The sequence below is a fragment of the Rhinopithecus bieti genome, unplaced genomic scaffold (assembly GCF_001698545.2).
Source record: "Rhinopithecus bieti isolate Rb0 unplaced genomic scaffold, ASM169854v2 scaffold_4907, whole genome shotgun sequence".
Lineage (NCBI taxonomy): Eukaryota > Metazoa > Chordata > Mammalia > Primates > Cercopithecidae > Rhinopithecus > Rhinopithecus bieti.
The window spans coordinates 439,904-460,129 of NW_016804501.1; the positions used below are offsets into that span (position 1 = coordinate 439,904).

At 48.3% G+C, this 20,226-nt stretch overlaps 1 protein-coding gene across 1 annotated transcript in view; it reads left to right on the forward strand.

The window, feature by feature from the left end:
* SFSWAP (splicing factor SWAP) overlaps positions 1-20,226 on the forward strand; it is a 95,243-nt gene that overhangs the window by 52,750 nt on the left and 22,267 nt on the right. Inside the window, 3 exon segments of the mRNA XM_017868819.1 lie at positions 4,334-4,564; positions 5,977-6,167; positions 17,771-18,036. Of these exon segments, the coding sequence (XP_017724308.1) occupies positions 4,334-4,564; positions 5,977-6,167; positions 17,771-18,036 (688 nt within the window).

A 20,226-nucleotide genomic window follows, 5' to 3' on the forward strand; every position in this document is an offset into this window, starting at 1 on the left:
ATTGATAAAGTTTAAAAAAAGTAACAGTGATAGGCTGTGGGCAGTGGGAGTACTGATTTTGAAGTGTAAGTTGATACAACCCAGTAATATGGACTGAATTTTAAATGAAAATGACCTTCTACTCCTAGAAACGTGTTTTACCAAGATGTCTATACGTGGATATTCATTGTAGGGCATGTTTGTTTTTTAAAATAAAAAAAAAAAAAACTTGGAAGCAGTTATGGTAAATTGTGAATTGGCATGTCCATACTACTTTTTGCTAAGTGGTCTGAGTTGACACAGAAACATGTCTACACAGTAAAGAAAGGAGTTGCTGGGGCCAGATGCAGTGGCTCATCCCTGTAATCCCAGCACTTTGGGAGGCCGAAGGGGGCAGATCACAAAGTCAGGAGTTTGAGACCAGCCTGGCCAACATGGTGAAACCCTGTCTCTGCTAAAAATACAAAAATCAGCCAGGTGTGGTGGCAGCCACCTGTAATCCCAGCTAATTGGGAGGCTGAGGCAGGAGAATCGCTTGAAACTGTAGGGTGGAGGTTGCAGTGAGCCTAGATCGCGCCACTGCACTCCAGCCTGGGTGGAAGAGCGAAACTCCATCTCAAATAAAAAAAAAAAAAGGAGTTGCTTATTAAGTGAAAGTAGCAGGTTATGAAACGAGGAGCTGTGCCCCTGTTTTTCACCCGTGCACCATTGTACACTTCGGCCGAGGATCCACCGATGATGTTCAGATGATTTTTTCCATATTGGGATTGCAGTTGATCTTTTCGCTCATATGTTTTCAAAATTTCCCATGGAAAATGTATATTACTTTTGAAGTCAGAAGTTAGCAGTAAGAGTTGTTAGCTAAAAAGCAGAAACCCATTTGCTGCGGAAGATGGAGGGTCACTCGGGTGCCCAATGCCATGTCAGCCGTGCGTCTGTCCCCGCTGGGTCCCGTCCTCCACCGCCTGGGAGATAGTGGACTGTCATCGCCTGAATGCAAATCATAGTGAGTGGTGTGCAGGAAAGAGGTTGGGCAGGCCTGTCTGAGGAGGCATCGTAGGGGCTGATCCTTGAAGGATGTGAAAGGGACAGGAGAAGAGCAGGCAGCTCTCAGGCAGAGGGCAGGCCAGCAGCAGAGGTGAGGGGCAGTGCAAACGTGGATCTATGGCCCCGGTCTCGCAGGGACATGGGGCCTTGGGAAGGAACTGGGTTTATTTGGAATGCAGTGTGAGACCACTCGCTGAAGCAGTAGGACATGCTTTCCATGTGCTGTCATGTGATCTGCAAGGAAGATGCTAGGCAGAAGCAACAATTTTGTGATTGAAAAATTCCACATAAAGAAGTAATTCCTGGCCGGGCGCGGTGGCTCAAGCCTGTAATCCCAGCACAGCAGCTTTGGGAGGCCGAAGACCGGGCGGATCACGAGGTCAGCGAGATCGAGCACCAACCTGGCTAAACACGGTGAAACCACCGTCTCTACTAAATACAAAAAAAAACTAGCCGGGCGAAGTGGCGGGCGCCTGTAGTCCCAGCTACTGCGGGGGCTGAGGCAGGAGAATGGCGTAACCCGGGAGGACGAGAAAAAAAGCATTGCAGTGAAGCTGAGATCCGGCCAACTGCACCCAGCCCCGGCGACAGAAGTGAGACTCTGCCTCAAAAAAAAAAAAAAAAAAAAAAGAAGTAATTCCTGATTCCCTGCCCTGACCTGAGGTACCATGAGAAACTTACTTCATCTTTTCACCCTCTGTTTTCCCATCTGTAAAATGGCAAGCCTCTCAGTGTCCGTCCTGTGGAGCTGTAAAGGCTGAGTAAGGGAAGCCTGTGGGCCGTGTGCCATAGGCCACTCCTAGTGTGAGTAGCTGTGGTTTTGGCTTTGTGTTTGGTGTGTATATATACTAGCTTTAAAATGTCTACTTGAGAGGCCAGACAAGGTGGATCACCTGAGGTCAGGAGTTGGAGACCAGCCTGGCCAACATGGTGAAACCCATCTCTACTAAAAATACAAAAAATTAGCTGGGCATGGTGGCGAGCTCCTGTAATGCCAGCTACTCGGAAGGCTGAGGCAGGAGGATCGCTTGGAACCTGGGAGGCAGAGGTTGCAATGAGCTGAGATCGTGCCTTTGCACTTCAGCCTGGGCGACAGAGTGAGACTCCGTCTCAAAAAAGCAAAAAAATGTCTACTTGAGGCTGGGCACAGTTGCTCATGCTTGTAATCCCAGGACTTCAGGAGGCTCAGGCAGGAGGATTGCTTGAGACCAGGAAGTCAAGACTGCAATAAGCTATGATTGCACCACTGCACTGCAGGCTGGGCAATACAGTGAAACCCTGTCTCAAAAAAAATTAAGAAAATAAAATGTAAAATGAAATAAGCATCACTAGAAAGTGTTCCAGAAGCTTTCATCTTAATACTCTTATTTGTTGATTGCATATTTTTCTAATTTGGGGAGATGGTTTGGAAATAATTGTTATTAAATCATTTTGTGATATGTTTTAGTCTAGCCCCTTGTTTGTTTTGTTCTGTCTTTTGTTTTTCAAGACAGAATCTCACTCTGTCGCCTAGGCTGGAGTAGTGCAGTGGTGTAATCTCAGCCCACTGTAACCTCTGCCTCCCAGGTTCAAGTGATTCTCCTGTCTCAGCCTCCCAAGTAGCTGGGATTACAGGCACCCGCCACCGCACCCAGCTAATTTGTATATTTTTAGTAGAGACAGGATTTCACAATGTTGACCAGGCTGGTCTTGAACTCCTAACCTTGTGATCCACCCGCCTCAGCCTCCCAAAGTGCTGGGATTACAGGCATGAGCCACTGTGCCCGGCCAGTTTTTTTCTTTCTTATGGAAAATCTCAAACGTGTGAAAACAGAATATCACATAATGACCGCTCATGCCCCGCACACGTGCTCATCATCTGGCTTCAGCTGCCGGCCCTGCTCCTTTTTATTTTGACGTTATAAAATACTGCTCTCCCGGTATTAGTATCTTGGTGTGTGCCCTGTCCCTTGAGGCAGTTGCTGATGAAAAGTGGTTATATTTCAGAGGGTCCGGGCTATCACATACATAACTATCTACTTCACATCACACACGGGTTTGAAGCTGTAAAATGCTAAAGCAAGAGGACCTCCTCCAGGGGCCAGCCAGGTGGCCCACCGTGTGCCGAAGAGGCGGCATCACAAACAGAAGTTGCAGCCCTTCCAGAAGCTGCCTCTCAGTCACCTGATTTGTGGTGCACTTAGCATCCCCTTCATTGTGGGTTACTTGAATATTCTTCATAAATAACAACTAATGGTTTTTTAAAATACTGTATCTTACTGCAACCAGTTAGCTCCTGTCAAGAGCTAACTTTATCACAGCATCTCAAAGAGAAAGGGACTCTGTGTTCATTGAGTGGTGGGGCAGGGAAGATGATTTTTTTCTTCAGGGCCTCCATATTTCCCTTAAATTAAACTGTCTGGATATTCTAGGAGGAGGGATTGCTTCTAAATTTTTGTTACGCTGGGTTTGAAATTTTCTTACAGGTGTGGAAAATGGTCTAACATAATGCCTGTCACAAAGTAGGTAAAAATGTTTGCTGAATAAAGGCATGGATTCTGTAATTTTTGCTTTGTAAGAAAAGGCTATTTTATGTCATGGGGAATTTTTGAAAGAGACCTGTTGATAGTGGAGTCACATCATATGCCTCCTGAAGCAAATTTAGATATATGCTGAGCCGTGAGCTTTTTTTTTTTTTTAAAGAAAAATGAGGCCGGGCACAGTGGCTCACGCCTGTAATCCCAGCGCTTTGGGAGGCCGAGGCGGGTGGATCACAAGGCCAGGATATCAAGACCATCCTGGCTAACATGGTGAAACCCCGTCTCTACTAAAAATACAAAAATTTAGCCAGGCGTGGTGGCGGGCGCCTGTAGTCCCAGCTACTCGGGAGGCTGAGGCAGGAGAATCGCTTGAACCTGGGGGGTAGAGGTTGCAGTGAGCCAAGATGGTGCCACTGCACTCCAGCCTGGGCAACAGAGTGAGACTCCATCTCAAAAAAAAAAAGAGAGAGAGAGCGAAATGACAAGAATTGGCCATTTAAAATTGCAGGTGACTGGCCCTGGCATCAGCAAGTGTGCCCTTGCCATGCAGTCCCCAGTCAGTGCCGTTCTCACAGCACAGTTCAGGGGCTTGCCCGAGCCCCGCGCCGTGCAGTGCACGTCTGTCCAGGTCTGCTCTGATGGCACGGCGTCCCCACCAGAGACCCTGTGTATGATGTGGCTCCATGCTGGTCATCCCCTTCCCAGCAGCCTATGCTCAGGTGGGTAGCAGGGCCTGCAAAGATTTCCACTCTGTAACATGTATCGTAATTCTCACCTTTCCTCAATAGCTTCCTTTGCTCCAATAAGCTTTGCAATCAAGGCCAAAGAAAATGATCTGCTTCCCCTGGAAAAAAATCGTGTTAAGCTAGATGATGACAGTGATGATGATGAAGAAAGCAAAGAAGGCCAAGAAAGTTCTAGTAGTGCTGCAAACACTAACCCAGCAGTTGCCCCACCCTGTGTAGTTGTTGAGGAGAAGAAGCCTCAACTTACCCAGGAGGAGCTAGAAGCAAAGCAAGGTTTGTTGATAGCTTTTAAACTTCTTGAAAGAAAGGAAATACATAAATATAAGATTTATCTGCTAAGCCAAAAAATCTCGAGGCTGCCAACTAGAATCTGAAGCCTTTGGAAATCAGACCCATTTGGGAGTTGTGTAACATGTCTGAGGTTTTGAAACGTTCTCTGTTAGAGGAATGAGCTCTGCTCTTCACTGAACCTCAAATGCAGTGCCGTTGGCAGTTTGTTTTCGAAGAAACTGAGTTGGCCGTCTTAGCCCTCATGCGCCACAGTGGAATGCATTAATGGAGGCTCACTTTGCGCTTGGCTGGCAGCCCCAGGGTCAAAGGCTCAGCCTTGCTTCCCAGCTCAGGAACCAAACTAGGAGATGCCCTTTCGTGAGGCTGCCTCCCGACAGAACCATTGGGCCCTTGAAGGTGGTGTGTACCCAGCTGGTTTTCGGGCTGCAGCTCATCTTCATGGGCCACAGCCAGCAGCATGGGGACAGCATATAGTCTTCCCATCCTGACTCCAAAATAAATTCTGTTCTGCATTAAAGCAGTCAAATAATGGTTGCTGCATTGTGGTTGTTATCTATTCTAACTGATTTTCTTAAATTGCTTTTCCTATGCACACACATTCAGATCAAGCAACATTTAAAAGAGGCCAATTTTCAGGCCGGGCGTGGTGGCTCCTGCCTGTCATCCCAGCACTTTGGGAGGCTGAGGTGGGTGGATCACCTGAGGTCAGGAGTTAGAGACCAGCCTGGCCAACATGGTGAGACCCCGTCTCTACTAAAAACACAAAATTAGCCAGGCATGGTGGTGCACGCCTATAATCCCAGCTACTTGGGAGGCTGAGGCAGGAGAATCGCTTGAACCCAGGAGGCAGAAGTTGCAATGAGCCGAGATCGCGCCATTGCACTCCAGCCTGGGCAGCAAGAGCAAAACTCTGTCTCCAAAAAAAAAAAAAAAAAGGCCATTTTTCAACCACAATCCACCATCAAGAACTTCCATTGTGCTGTGGTGTTCTCGCTAAGCAAACTTGTACTCATGCCTGTACATCTGAATCTGTACTTCCTGTGTGTAAACTAACCAACTGTCGGACCATTTGGAATAAAACACTTCTCATAGAGTATTCATTGCCTGGTGTGAATATTTTGGATATATGTTGAGAGCCATTCTGAGGTTTTCATTATTCCAGCTTTCATTAGTATAGAGTCTCTCTCATCAGCCTTCTAACTCTAAAAGTAAAATATCCGGAAAAAGGCACGTTATAAACTAATTCTTTCAAAATTTGATTTGTCTGATGTATGTACCTACTCAGAAACTTTAACTGACTGCATCGTATGACGCTTTTGCAACCTGTGAAAATTAAGATCAGGTAAAATACTGCTTGCTCTAAACTTCTCTTTTTTCTTTGTTTATTCCTTAAGCAAAGCAAAAGCTGGAAGATCGCCTCGCAGCTGCTGCCCGGGAAAAGCTGGCCCAGGCGTCTAAGGAGTCAAAAGAGAAACAGCTTCAAGCAGAACGTAAAAGGAAAGCGGCATTATTTTTACAGACCCTCAAAAATCCTCTGCCGGAAGCAGAAGCTGGGAAAATTGAGGAGAGTCCTTTCAGTGTTGAGGTATAGTAAAGAAATCCCACACTGGTATTTGCAGGGCTGCGTGGTACGTAGAAGCAGGGAGGATGTGTCTCCCTCCGGCTGCCCTAGTCTCTGGCCTGAGTGAAGGATGTGAGCCCCCAGCTCTTCCTTCCTATGTGGGTTGGCTGGCTTTTGCTTTATAGCTGTGAATCTAAGAATTTGACAAGAGTTTCCCCCATAAGTGCACGTTCACATAAACAGCAAATACTGCCTGCGATTTCGGGGGGGCCTCTGCTTCACGGCTGCCCTTAGGGGCACGCAGGAGGGCCTGGGGAGTCACTCCCATGGGTCCTGCTGGGGAAATGTGGTGGACACACTTCCCTGGAGCCCCGCCTCTGCGGCAGCACCAGTACTGAGCTCACACTTAGGGCAGAAATCCTTTTGCCACCGTCTGTATCAATGTCAGCACTTTAATTAAAGAGAAAAAGGAAGAGGGAGTTAAGAGAACAGACTCCGGGAGTACGTGGCTCCTTCCTCAGTGGTGTGAGCAGGGATATGGCCTTACGTGGGGGTTGTCACATGGCTGCCTTACAAGCCTCCTGCGCCAAGGGAAGGTGCTCAGAACAGAGGCCTTCAGTAGACACTGGCTCCTGTGCCAGGGGGATTGCTCACATGGGTGTCTGAGACCAGAGGCCTTCAGGAAACACTGATGCCTTCAGCAGCAGCAGTACAATAATTAATCATATTCAGCAAAAACGCTGCTTTTTTTTTTTAGTCACATCAATTTAGAATCTTTTAAGTTTAATTTTATATTTTTTATAGCAGTTCTGTCTCTGAATTTCATTTTGTATTTAAACTACAAGAATATCCAGAAATTCTTTGGGGAGTTTAGGAGCATTTTGGAGACATAACTCTTTTAAAGTAAGAAAGATAATAAAGTAGGACACATCCTTTGAGGATTAAAGGAGGATTGTCTTTGTGTCGATAAACTGTGACAAAACTGGGCATTTTAATAATTAGTCCTATAATTGTAGATGAATTAAAAGCTGACTTAACATTTGAACTATAATATTAGAATAGGTTTAGATCTACAATTAGACAACAGCTAAAAAGTTGTGGTTTTATGTTATTTCAAGAGCACTTAAAAAATCTTTTTATAAAATCTTTCTCAACCTAATCTCTCTCCTAAAAAAAATGAATGAACACAGGAACAGAAAATCAAACACCACATGTTCTCACTTATAAGTGGTAGCTAAACATTGAGGGCACATGGACACAGAGAAGAGAACAGCAGACACGAGGGCCTCATTGAGTGGGGAGGGAGGGAGTGAGGAAGGTGAAGATGAAAAACCTCCCTATTAGCTACTGTGCTCACTGCCTGGGTGATGAAATAAATAAAAGTTGGAAAGAAAAAAAAAGGTAGTAACTCCGGGAATTTTACTTTTTGAAAAGTTTTCAAACCTTCAAAAAATTGGAAAGAATGGAAAGATGCCCCCAGTGCCCAGGCAATTGCATGCGCATGCTCACTCATCTGTACGTGGGCACGTTGACCCACGCGTGCTCGCCCTCTCTGAGAGTCGTCTGCAGATGTGGTGACCGCTCTACCCTGAATACTCATGAAGGGCTTCTCCCGGGAAACAGCGCCGCACGCAGAGTGCCCGCCGATGGCACAGCACTTCCTTGCAGGCCGCAGTCACATTGCTCCAAGTGGCCCCACATGGCTTTTGTAGCTCTTTTTTTCCCATAGTATAGAATGAGCCTTTCACTTTAATTATGCTGACATTTCTAAGAGTCCAGGACCATTATTCAAAACTGATTCTCTGCTTGAAGTCACTCTGCTTGTTGTCACTCTGCTTTTTTTTCTGTGGCAACAACATTCTGGGCTCAGACGTTTGAAATGATGCGGAAGGCTGAATCAGCTTTCCTGTTTTGGGAATCAGTCTGAAATCCCCTCACATCTGGCGGGAGGCCTCAGAAATAATATGATGAGCAGGGAGGGAGAGTTAGATAAGAGGAGCAGAGAAGATGAGTCTGTGTGACCCTGTCAAGTCCCCGAGTGCCACAGGGTGGGCTCCTGCCCCTGATTCCTGAGTGCTCCGGCCACCCACTGTAGCCTCAGCTCCACAGGTCGGTGGTGCCCAGTTTTCTGAGCTGTTCGACTTGCCAGTCCCAGAAATGAACATTTTCAGGGAAGATGGGAACCCCCAGCAGCCCCGCAGGACACCATCTCACAGCCTTTCCACAGCTCTTCAGAGTCGGGGCTGCCTCCTGGCTCCTCACTTCAGCCAGTTATGGCAAAAGGATCTGTGGTCATTCCTTAGCTTTAATAGGATTTCTTGGCTGGGTGTAGTGACTCACACCTGTAATCCCAGCTCTTTGAGAGGCCAAGGCAGGTGGATCGCCTGAAGGCCAGCAGTTCGAGCTTAGCCTGGCCAACATGGTGAAACCTCGTCTCTACTAAAAATACAAAAAATTAGCTGGGCATAGTGGCGCATGCCTGTAACCCCGGCTACTCGGGAGCCTGAGGCAGGAGAATCTCTTGAACCTGGCAGGCAGAGGTTGCAGCGAGCCATGATCGGCCACTGTACTCCAGCCTGGGCAACAGAGCGAGACTCCATCTCAAAAAAAAAGGATGGCCAGGCATGGTGGCTCACGCCTGTAATCCCAGCACTTTGGGAGGCCAAGGCTGGTGAATCACAAGGTCAGGAGATTGAGACCATCCTGTCCTACATGTTAAAACTCCGTCCCTACTAAAATACAAAAAATTAGCCAGGCATGGTGTTGCGCGCCTGTAGTCCCAGCTACTCCAGATACTGAGGCAGGGGAATCGCTTGAACCCGGGAGATGGAGGTTGCAGTGAGCTGAGATCACGCCACTGTGCTCCAGCCTGGTGACAGAGTAAGACTTTGTCTCAAAAAAAAAAAAAAGGAAGATATTCTGCAGCAATAAGGGGATGAAATACACAACAACAAAAATGATCATGAGGACGCTTGTAGCCACACAGAAAACGCTTCTGATGTGATAAGCAAGAGAAGCACAATATAAAACACATCCACTTCTGGGATTACAGCCATGAAAACATGCATGTGGCAAGAAGGGAAGGGAATTTAAGAAAGTAAGGGACCTGTCGCAGTGGCGCACGGGTTATCATGTTTTGATGTCGTTTGTGCAGTAGATAAAGGGGTTCGTCGAAAGACATTCGTGAGAATGCTTTAACCAATTATGTTACATGACTGTATCTGTGTGTTGTAATAAAATTTCCAGTGAAATTCAGGCACAACTGTAATTTATCACTAACCCAGTTTTTCCCAGTCTGCTGTAGTTCCACATCACAGCAACCAGAATTACTTCCTTATTAACACAAGATACGTTACAGCTTAGGCCTTTGTCCTATTTATTTATTTTATTTTATTTATTTGTTTTTTTGAGACGGAGTCTCACTCTGTCACCCAGGCTGGAGTGCAGTGGTACAGTCTCAGCTCACTGCAACCTCTGCCTCCTGGGTTCCCGCCATTCTTCTGCCTCAGCCTCCTGAGTGGCTGGGACTACAGGCGCCCGCCACCCCGCCCGGCTAATTTTTTTGTATTTTTAGTAGAGACGAGGTTTCATCATGTTAGCCAAGAAGGTCTCGATCTGTCCTATTTATTTTTATACGTACATTTCTCTCACCTCTCCTGTTTGCAAGCATTGGTTTTTGAATCTATAGAACATAGAAACGAGTGTTTAAATCACTAGAATGCTCTCCCTGGATATGTGTGTGTGTGTGTGTGTGTGCGTGCAGATTACAGCTACCAAGCCATTTCAACAAAAGTGTAATGGTTGTAGCAAATGATGATAAATGTCTTTAATTGCTTCTGAAACAAAAATACTTGTAATTAAATTGGCAATTGTCACAAATAAAATTCAAACTCAAAAATATTTTTAGCCTAAAACAACTTCTGGGACAGGTTACCCTTGACTTTACTAAGTATTCTAGCATCTACTTTGCTCACTGATGTTGAGACATTTGACCCAGCTATGTAGTTGTGAAATTCTCGGAGTCCAGGAGGACTTGAGACAAAACCATGTTTGGCCACCGCACACCCTGGGTGAGGGAGCCAGCGTGGCTGAGGGCGCATCAGCACCAGGAGGCTCATGGCACCCCCAGGTCTGTTGGAGCCATGGCTAGCTCGGGCTGACTCTGCAGGGTGGCATGAGGACACTCCCTTATACAAGGCCTGGCGTAACATGGCAGGAATTTTACTGTCACCTTAAAGTTAACTAAAAACAGCCACAGTGCAGCTGTGTGCCTGAAGGACAGTCACTTCCCTGTCTTTACTTTGCTTTTTATAAAAGTGATGTATACATACGATTTTAAAGTTCAAATGCTACAGACAGGTATAAAAGAGAAAAGGTCCTTTCCTTCTTGTGTATTTTTTTTAATTCCTGTGGAAATGGCACTTTTTAAAATTCCTCTCAACTCTCTCCCTTCTGTAGTTTGAGTTTTTAACATAAAGGTTACCATTTTACCTTTTTTAACTGTGCCGTTTATGCTGGCATTAAGTGTATTCACACTGTGCAACCGTTACCACCCATCCATTCCCAGAATGTCCACCTTCTAAAACCAAAACTCTTTAGCCATTAAATAGTAACTCCCCGCTCTCCCCTCCCCCAGCCCTGACACCCACCTGCTTTCAGCCTCTGAAGGGGACTCCTGGGGACCGCGTGTGAGCGGGATTCTGCGGTGTCTGTGCTTCTGTGCCTGGCTGACTTCACCTAGCGTGGTGTCCTCCAGTCCAGCCATGCGGCAGCCGCATTGGACCCCCTTCCTTTTGACGGTTGAATGATGCTCCGTCGTGTGTATGCCCCCCGTTGTTTCCTGTGAATCCTTGAGGGGAGAAGCTCAATTCGATTCATGTATGTGGAGATGTAAACCTCACAGTTACGGGATCGTGCCCTACGCATTTTTCTGACATCGCCTTTCACTTACAGTAGAGGTCCTTCTGTTATCAGTGCTCGCAGTATGTTTGGTGTGTGACAGGCACTTGGTAGATATTTATTGACCGAATGACTGTAAGTAGTTTAATCACCCGCTCTGTGTGTGCCCCTCCCCTGCTGTGGGAAATGTGAGCCACGTCTCAGGTCTGTCTTTGTGAACAATGCCGATCACCCGATCTGTGTTCTGTGTCTTGTGTACTCCAGCGAGTGCACTCATGGGGGAAATCCTCACCATGGAATTCCTTTTTTAACTTGAGATACTGCTCAATTGACCTCTGAAGGGATTGTAGCAGTTTTATTTGCCCCCATGGAGTATGAGAACTGTTTCTTCATGCCCCTGTCGGCATTGGTTACCATCAGCCTTTTGGTGGGAAAGCAGCATCTGCTTTAACTTACATATTTAATGATAAGTAATAGTGAGTCACTTTGCTAATGTCTTCTTTTTTTTTTTTTTGAGACGGAGTCTCACTCTGTCGCCCAGGCTAGAGTGCGGTGGCGCGATCTCGGCTCAGTTGGCTCACTGCAACCTCTGCCTGCCGGATTCAAGTTATTCTCCTGCCTCAGCCTCCCAAGTAGCTGGGGCTACAGGCGCATGCCACCACGCCCAGCTAGTTTTTGTATTTTTAGTAGAGACAGGGTTTTACCATGTTGGCCAGGATGGTCTCGATCTCTTGACCTTGTGATCTGCCCGCCTCAGCTTCTCAAAGTGCTGGGATTACAGGCCTGAGCCACTGCGCCCTGCCACTTTGCTGATGTTTCTTGGCATTGTCTGCTGCCTTTTGAACTAACTTTCCCTTAGCCTGGGCCTGTGTTTCTTCCGGGCCCAGGAAGGGCCCTTTCTTTGTCTATGCTGCTTCATGTTAGCTGTTTACCATCAGTGTCACAAACTTTTTTTGCTCTGGTATGTTTTTGACCTGCCACACTTGGAATTAATTTCAGTTTGAGGAGCATGTCACTAGATGCAACACATTCACTAAGTCATACATCTTTTCCTCAGTGACTCACAGAGCCTTCTTTACGACGTGCTGAATTCCCATTTGTACTCAATCTTTCTGCGTATGTGTTCCTGTTCAGTCCCCTTGATCGTTAGGAGAGGTGATTTTACGTATTCAGATACAGTTGTAAATGATGTCCTAAAGTGTGCCTATTGGCATGGAAAGATATTGGCAGTACTCTAAATTTTTCCAGTGGAGTATAAAATTTATAAAAGCATATGCAAAAATAGTGCCTATAAACCTGCATATGAGACTGGAGAGTTCCCTCGACCCCTTCCCAGGACTCACAAAGGGGGTGGCTTGTTTACTCGGCCGCCACTCAATCTCTTACAGGAGGGACCACATGAACGGACAGGTGCGGGAACCAGAGCAAAGGAACGCTCCTGTCTAGCGGGAGCAGGCTCGGCGCTGGCCTCACGGCATCCTCCAAGCACATTACAATGCTCTTAGCTTTGCCGTCCAGGAGGGGGTGTCTGTGACCCCTGGAGCCCCAGAAAGCGTGTGTTACAGTCAGCGTTGAGTGTTAATCAGCTCTGGAGGGCCAGGGTGACAGCCTTTACACCCTGCCCTCTTGGTACCTGAGTTCTTGTCCAGCGTCCAGGAAGAATCAGGTCACACGAACAAATTAAAGGATGATGAATGTGGAGGACTTTACTGAGCTGTGGAAGTGGTCTCAGCAGAAAGGGAAGCTGACAAGGGGTTACAGCAGGAAGATAATTTTCCCCTGGAGTCTGGCCATCCTCAGCCAAACTCCTCTCCGACATCCAGCTGCTTTGTATCCTCTCTTCGCTCAGACGCATCCCTCTTCTGTGTGTGTCCCCTGAGTCTGGAGTCTGGAGTTCTTATGGGCACAGGATAGGGGGCAGAACAGGCCAAAAGGCAACATTCAGGCAGGAAAACAGGGATAGTTCTCACTTTGGGCCATGGGTCCAGGCTTGAGTGTGAAGCCCTCGCCAGTATTTCCCTGCCTCCTGTCCATATCACATATATTCTCTCTTCATTCCTAGTGTGTGTTCTTAATCCAGGATGAAGAGAAGGCAGAAGTCTTCATTGAACCCCTTTTGTCATGCAGTCATTTACATAGTAGCAACAGATTACAGGATGATTTCTTGGATTCCACAAATTTTTTTCTTTTTCTTTTTTGAGAGAGTCTCACTGTGTCGCCCAAGCTAGAATGCAGTGGTACCATCACAGCTCACTGCAGCCTTGACCTCCCGGCCTGAAGCAGTCCTCCTACCTCAGCCTTCAAAGTAGCTGGGACTTACATGCACTTGCCACCACGCCCAGCTAAATGTTTTTTGTATTTTTGGTAGAGATGGGATTTTGCTATGTTGCCCAGACTGGTCTTGAACTCCTGGCCTCAAGCAATTCTCCCGCCTTGGCCTCTCAAGATGCTAGGATGACAGGCATGAGCCACTGCACCCAGCCCATAGATGTCTTCAAGTTACAGATCCTGCCAAGTTTATGATTCCAGTAAGAGTTTGACAAGGAAATAGGAACTGAAACCCGCCTATGTTTGCTGAATCTGCTGTGTGCTAGGTGCTGAGGCACTTTGGGATATGCATTAGAAGCTTGCTTGTTCACCAGTGACCGTGACAGCATTTGAGCTGTTGCTGTTCACACATGGGCATTTCCATCAGGACAGCACAGCCAGGAGGAGAGTGGCAGCTCTGGGACCTAGGGCTCAGGCAAGGCCTTGAGGAGCTTACAGAATACTGAGGACCCACGAGGACCAAAGACCCACAAGTGGTAAAGGACAGGTGGCCCCACTCGGGAAGACACGTTCTCAGGCAGAACGGGTATGACAATGGGAAGCCAGTTGTGGAGAGCCTGGGACGCCAGAATAAGTGAGCATGAGCCCGAGAGCTGCATTTCCGCTGAAAGAGTGTGGCTGCGGGGCAGGGGGCGCTGGAGCAGAGTGGGGGCAGGGGTGGGAGGACGCACCTGGCCAGGAGACGGTAGGGCAGTGGGGCTGGGTGGAGGGATGGAGAGGACGCTTTAGTGTTCGCCATCCGTCCGTGGGATTGGCCCATTTCATAGTTAATGTAACGCCCTTCAGAAATAAGATTTCTTTTATTTTCCAATACAATCAGATACACAGTCGGTCTGCTTTTGAACAATTGGTTTTGCCACAGTAGGAAATAATAGTTGCTAGTTCGTGTGCTAGTTTGTTGCCAAATACTTCATTGTGATAAAGGGGGACTAATCAATGTTGTTTTCCAATGTTACAAAAGTGGCAGGCAGTCAGCTTTTAATGCTCTCATAAATGACCATTTTTCAGAAGTTCTTTGCTTTGTCCTCGACTCTACCTGAACCAATGTATGTCTGCCCCCCTACACTCAAACATGACTTCGCTTTTGATCATTTTTGCTGGAATATTAAAATTGCATCTCAAAGGCAGCTGTGGTTTCTGGGAAGCTGTGTTTGGCATCAGTCCTTGTGCACTTTTAGCACTTGAAGCTGGAAAAAATGGCAATCCAGTCAATACTTTTTGTAATTATTATAAGAAAGAGGAGTGGATGTGGTAGCTCACACTTGTAAACCCAGCACTTTGGGAGGCTGAGGCAGGAGGATTGCTTGAACCTGGGAGTTTGAGACCAGCCTGGGCAACATAGTGAGACTCCATCTCTACAAAACATAAACAAAAAATTAGCCAGGTGCGGTGATGCACAGCTACTTGGGAGGCTGAGATGGGAGGATCACTTGAGCCCAGGAGGTGGAGGTTGCAGTGAGCTGAGATTGCAGCACTACATTCTAGCCTGAGCAACAACAGATTGAGACCCTGTCTCGAAAAAAATGAATAAANTTTTGAGACAGAGTCTTGCTCTGTCGCCCAGGCTGGAGTGCAGTGGCCAGATCTCAGCTCACTGCAAGCTCCGCCTCCCGGGTTTAAGCCATTCTCCTGCCTCAGCCTCCTGAGTAGCTGGGACTACAGGCGCCCGCCACCTCACCCGGCTAGTTTTTTGTATTTTTTTAGTAGAGACGGGGTTTCACCGTGTTAGCCAGGATGGTCTCGATCTCCTGACCTCGTGATCCGCCCATCTCGGCCTCCCAAAGTGCTGGAATTACAGGCTTGAGCCACCGCGCCCGGCCAAGTATTATTAAAGACAGGCATTAGTTAGGATAAAGGAAAAAAAAAAAGTTTAGAGGTTCAAATCATTGGCAGTAAAAATAGGAGTAGAAACTCAGCTGGAGAGTTGACTCCTCGCACTCCTGTTTGTCTTGACTATGCCTCAGATGGCGTCTCGCGCCCGTTTGGTTTTGTCTTTCACAGACGTTTGCCAGGGACCGGGTTTTTCCATCTCCCCTCTGTTTTAACGCCGTGTGTTATCAGTCACACGCCAAAATAGTGCAGTGATTTTGTGAGAGAGAGTAAATGAGGAGAGTTCTTCACCAGAAAAAGACAGCAAAGACATGTTTCCCTTCCTTCTCGCCACATAACAGACTCCTCACTCGAGGGTGGAGTGTGTGTCTCGACTCTCCTCTGCAGCTTTCTCTTTGTTTTCCTGGGGAAATCCCAGGCCTTATTAAAAGGACCTGCAGCAGCTCTGACTTCCCCAAACACTCACAGGTGCCCGTGCTGAGGTTCCCAGTGGCGTCTTTCATCCCTGGGGCTGGCTTGCTTTCTCCTGGTTTAGAGTCCATGGATATTGGGATTTTTTTAGTGCCTTAGCTGATTTCTCTGGTCCCACCCAGGGCTCACCTCAGAGGATGTGCTCAGCTCACAAACCTTTGTTCTTTGCTGTTTGCAGAATGGAAGCCCTGTCGGTGTGTATGGGAGAGGCCACAGCTGGGATATTGAGCCTCTGAAGTTGTAAAGCTTAGTGGCTTTTGTTTATTGTCTTTTTAATTTAAAGGATCATTTAGCATTGCTTATGGGCAAATCCTGACTAATGCCAGAGTGGAGTGGGTGTTCTTGGATATAGAGCTTGGTTTCTCATTGGACGTTTGTGTGTTAGAATTATGTAAGCAATAAAATATTTTAGCTGAGTGCGGTGGTTCACGCCTGTAATCTCAGCACTTTGGGAGGCTGAGGCGTGCAGATCACTTGAGGTCAGGAGTTTGAGACCAGCCTGGCCAAAATAGCAAAATCCTTTCTCTACTAAAAATACAAACAAACAAAAAATTAGCTGGACATGATGGCATATGCCTGTAATCCCACCTACTCAGGAGGCTGGGGCACAAGAATCACTTGAGGCCAGGAGGCGGAGGTTGTGGTGAGCTGAGATCACGCCACTGCACTCCACCCCGGTGACAGAGCAAGACTCTGCCTCAAAACAAACCAAAAAACAATAAAATATTTAAAAGTTAGACCTGAAAAATATTGTTACACTTACAGAATTTCAAATGAGAAAGACCTTTTTGATAAGAACTCTCCCACAGTAAAATGGACTTTTTTTACCAAAGTGTCCCTGGAGATAATTTAGGCAGAGCCGTAAAGATGAACTTGGTAGTGGTGAACTTGGTAGCAGCCAAATGGGAGGGCCATCAGATCCCGAATTCATCCCTGCCCTCCTGCCTGCAGCACGCCCACAACCAGGGAGGGGCATTAGAGAGCATGGTGTAAACGGAAACAGCAAGGAGGCTGAACAGAGGACTGGGAAATCACAGTGCCATCATAAAGCAGCCAGCTCGAGTGGAATCTCATCTTAAATTGGGGCCTGCCCCACCAGGGCTCCGCTGAATTGCTTTTGATCTAAAAACCAAAGTAAGAAGCATAACTGTAGAAGAATCATTTCTATAGTGTTTGTTTTCCCTCAGCCAGTTGGCCTTGCCACGGCAGACCGAGGGAGAGGAAAGAAGGAAGGGAAGCCCCCTTAGCACTTTGCCTTTCACAGACGCCGTCCTGCACACACTGTGCCGTCCCGCACACTGTGCCATAGGCTGGGCTGGAGCTCTCTCCCTGGGGAGCAGCTGGGGGCAGCCTGGGAGACTAGGTCCCACCCCAGCACCTAACCTGAATTTCTTTGAGGCACTAAATGATGAATTGCAGATTTTTTCACTGTGTCTAAAGGTGTGAAATGTTTAATGGCTGTAGTTTAAAATTCACTTAATGTGAATTGAGGAGAGAGTGAGCTTTCTGGGGAAGAGGGCCAGGCTGCAGGCCCACACTGTTGAAGGGTGCTGTCTCCTGACCTGGTTCCGATGCGCTGTGGTGGAAATGTGTCAGGATGCATTGAAGATTCGTATGCTCTTCTGCATGTATGTGACACTCAGATGGAGAGGTTTTAAAACATCAAAGGGGAACCTAGACCTTCTTTAAGAATTATTGTCAGAGTAGTGCAGAGATTCATTTAAAAACCTAATTTTGGAGGTTTGAGGAATCTCTCCTCTGGTAGTTAAAACTATTAAAAAGAAACATATTTTTTTCCAGCATGGCATCTCTAATACTCTGCTCCTCTTATTGGCTCCTGCTGTCCACAGCCTGGGGGCTGGGAAGGGAGTGCTGCCTGTGGAAAGGCTCGGGAACCAGAAGGGGGTTTCCCTTTCTCCCTTTGCATCCTGGTAGGTGAAAAGGAGGTCACTCTGGATAGCTACAGGAGGAGACGGGTCTTTGGAAGGGATGGTTGCTGTGTTTGTTGGTGTGAGGGGCCCAAAGTTGAAATTTTATAAATATACATCTTCAGTGTTCTGTTTTCCCTGTTAACACCCAGATTTTCCTTTTATTCTTAGGAATCCAACACTACACCCTGCCCTCTACTGACTGGAGGCAGATCTCTGCCTACTTTAGAAGTTAAACCACCCGATAGGCCTTCGAGCAAAAGCAAAGATCCACCGAGAGAAGAAGAGAAAGAAAAGAAAAAGAAAAAGCACAAAAAAAGATCTCGAACAAGATCGCGTTCTCCCAAGTACCATTCGTCATCCAAGTCCAGGTCTAGATCACACTCAAAAGCAAAGCATTCTCTTCCCAGTGCCTATCGGACAGTGCGGCGGTCGAGGTGGGTGTGCAGGGGGCAGCACCTCTGGTGCCTTCGTGACCCCCGTGTCCTTCACAGGATACCCAGTAGAGCTAGGTAGAAAGTTTAAAATCAGTGCCACTCTCATTGAGCAGACGTGTGTGTGCGTATGCTTGTGTGCCCTGCAAGTCCAAATAAGATCTTTTTCGGTTTTTTGTTTATTTTGTACTTAACTTTTGTTTGTTTGTTTTTTGAGACAGAGTTTTGTTCTTGTTGCCCAGGCTGGAGTGCAGCGGTGCAATCTTGGCTCACTGCAACCTCCGCCTCCTGGGTTCAAGTGATTCTCTTGCCTCAGCCTCCTGAGTAGCTGGTATTGCAGGCGCCCACCACGACGCCAGGCTGATTTTTATATTTTTAGTAGAGATGGAGTTTCACCATGTTGGCCAGGCTGGTCTTAAACTCCTGACCTCAGGTTACCCACCCACCTTGGCCTCCCAGAGTGCTGGGATTACAGGCCTGAGCCACTGCGCAGGCCTATACTTAACTACTGCCAGGTTTTTAAAAATTGGTTTGTTTAAATTCTAATGGGTCCTTGAAGTAAGCCTACCAGGACCTTTTCACAGGGTGGTGTGCTGATTGTGTGAAAGATTCACGGGTTGGTGTGCTGGGGGGTCTTTTGTTTTATTTGTGTAAGTGAAGTTTCCCATGCTAATTTCTCTCAAATGTGTAAAGTTGCAAGACAGGAGAACTCTTTAACACTGGTTTGGATTCCCTGCTCTGCACATACACTCACCGGTGCCACACTCTGCACGTACTTCATGTGGCACCGGTGAGCGTGTGTGCAGAGTGGGTGTGAAGAGGGCGGCGCGGGTGAGCGTGTGTGAAGAGGGCCGGCGGGTGAGCGTGTGTGAAGAGGGCGGCGCGGGTGTGTGTGTGAAGAGGGCGGCGCGGGTGTGTGTGAAGAGGGCAGCACGGGTGAGCATGTGTGAAGAGGGCAGCACGGGTGAGCGTGTGTGAAGAGGGCAGCATGGGTGAGCATGTGTGAAGAGGGCTGGCGGGTGTGTGAAGAGGGCGGCGCAGGTGAGCGTGTGTGAAGAGGGCCGGCAGGTGTGTGAAGAGGGCCGGTGGGTGTGTGTGAAGAGGGCGGCGCAGGTGCGTGTGTGTGAAGAGGGCGGTGCGGGTGAGCATGTGTGAAGAGGGCCGGTGGGTATGTGTCAAGAGGGCGGTGTGGGGGTGTGTGTGAAGAGGGCAGCGCGGGTGTGTGTGAAGAGGGCAGCACGGGTGAGCATGTGTGAAGAGGGCAGCACGGGTGAGCGTGTGTGAAGAGGGCAGCGTGGGTGTGTGTGAAGAGGGCAGCACGGGTGAACGTGTGTGAAGAGGGCCGGCGGGTGTGTGAAGAGGGTGGCGCAGGTGTGTGTGAAGAGGGCGGCGCGGGTGAGCGTGTGTGAAGAGGGCCGGCAGGTGTGTGAAGAGGGCCGGTGGGTGTGTGTGAAGAGGGCGGCGCAGGTGCGTGTGTGTGAAGAGGGCGGTGCGGGTGAGCATGTGTGAAGAGGGCCGGTGGGTATGTGTCAAGAGGGCGGTGTGGGGGTGTGTGTGAAGAGGGCAGCGCGGGTGTGTGTGAAGAGGGCAGCACGGGTGAGCATGTGTGAAGAGGGCAGCACGGGTGAGCGTGTGTGAAGAGGGCAGCGTGGGTGTGTGTGAAGAGGGCAGCACGGGTGAACGTGTGTGAAGAGGGCCGGCGGGTGTGTGAAGAGGGTGGCGCAGGTGTGTGTGAAGAGGGCGGCGCGGGTGAGCGTGTGTGAAGAGGGCCGGCAGGTGTGTGAAGAGGGCCGGTGGGTGTGTGTGAAGAGGGCGGCGCAGGTGCGTGTGTGTGAAGAGGGCGGTGCGGGTGAGCATGTGTGAAGAGGGCCGGTGGGTATGTGTCAAGAGGGCGGTGTGGGGGTGTGTGTGAAGAGGGCAGCGCGGGTGTGTGTGAAGAGGGCAGCACGGGTGAGCATGTGTGAAGAGGGCAGCACGGGTGAGCGTGTGTGAAGAGGGCAGCGTGGGTGTGTGTGAAGAGGGCAGCACGGGTGAACGTGTGTGAAGAGGGCCGGCGGGTGTGTGAAGAGGGTGGCGCAGGTGTGTGTGAAGAGGGCGGCGCGGGTGAGCGTGTGTGAAGAGGGCCGGCAGGTGTGTGAAGAGGGCCGGTGGGTGTGTGTGAAGAGGGCGGCGCAGGTGCGTGTGTGTGAAGAG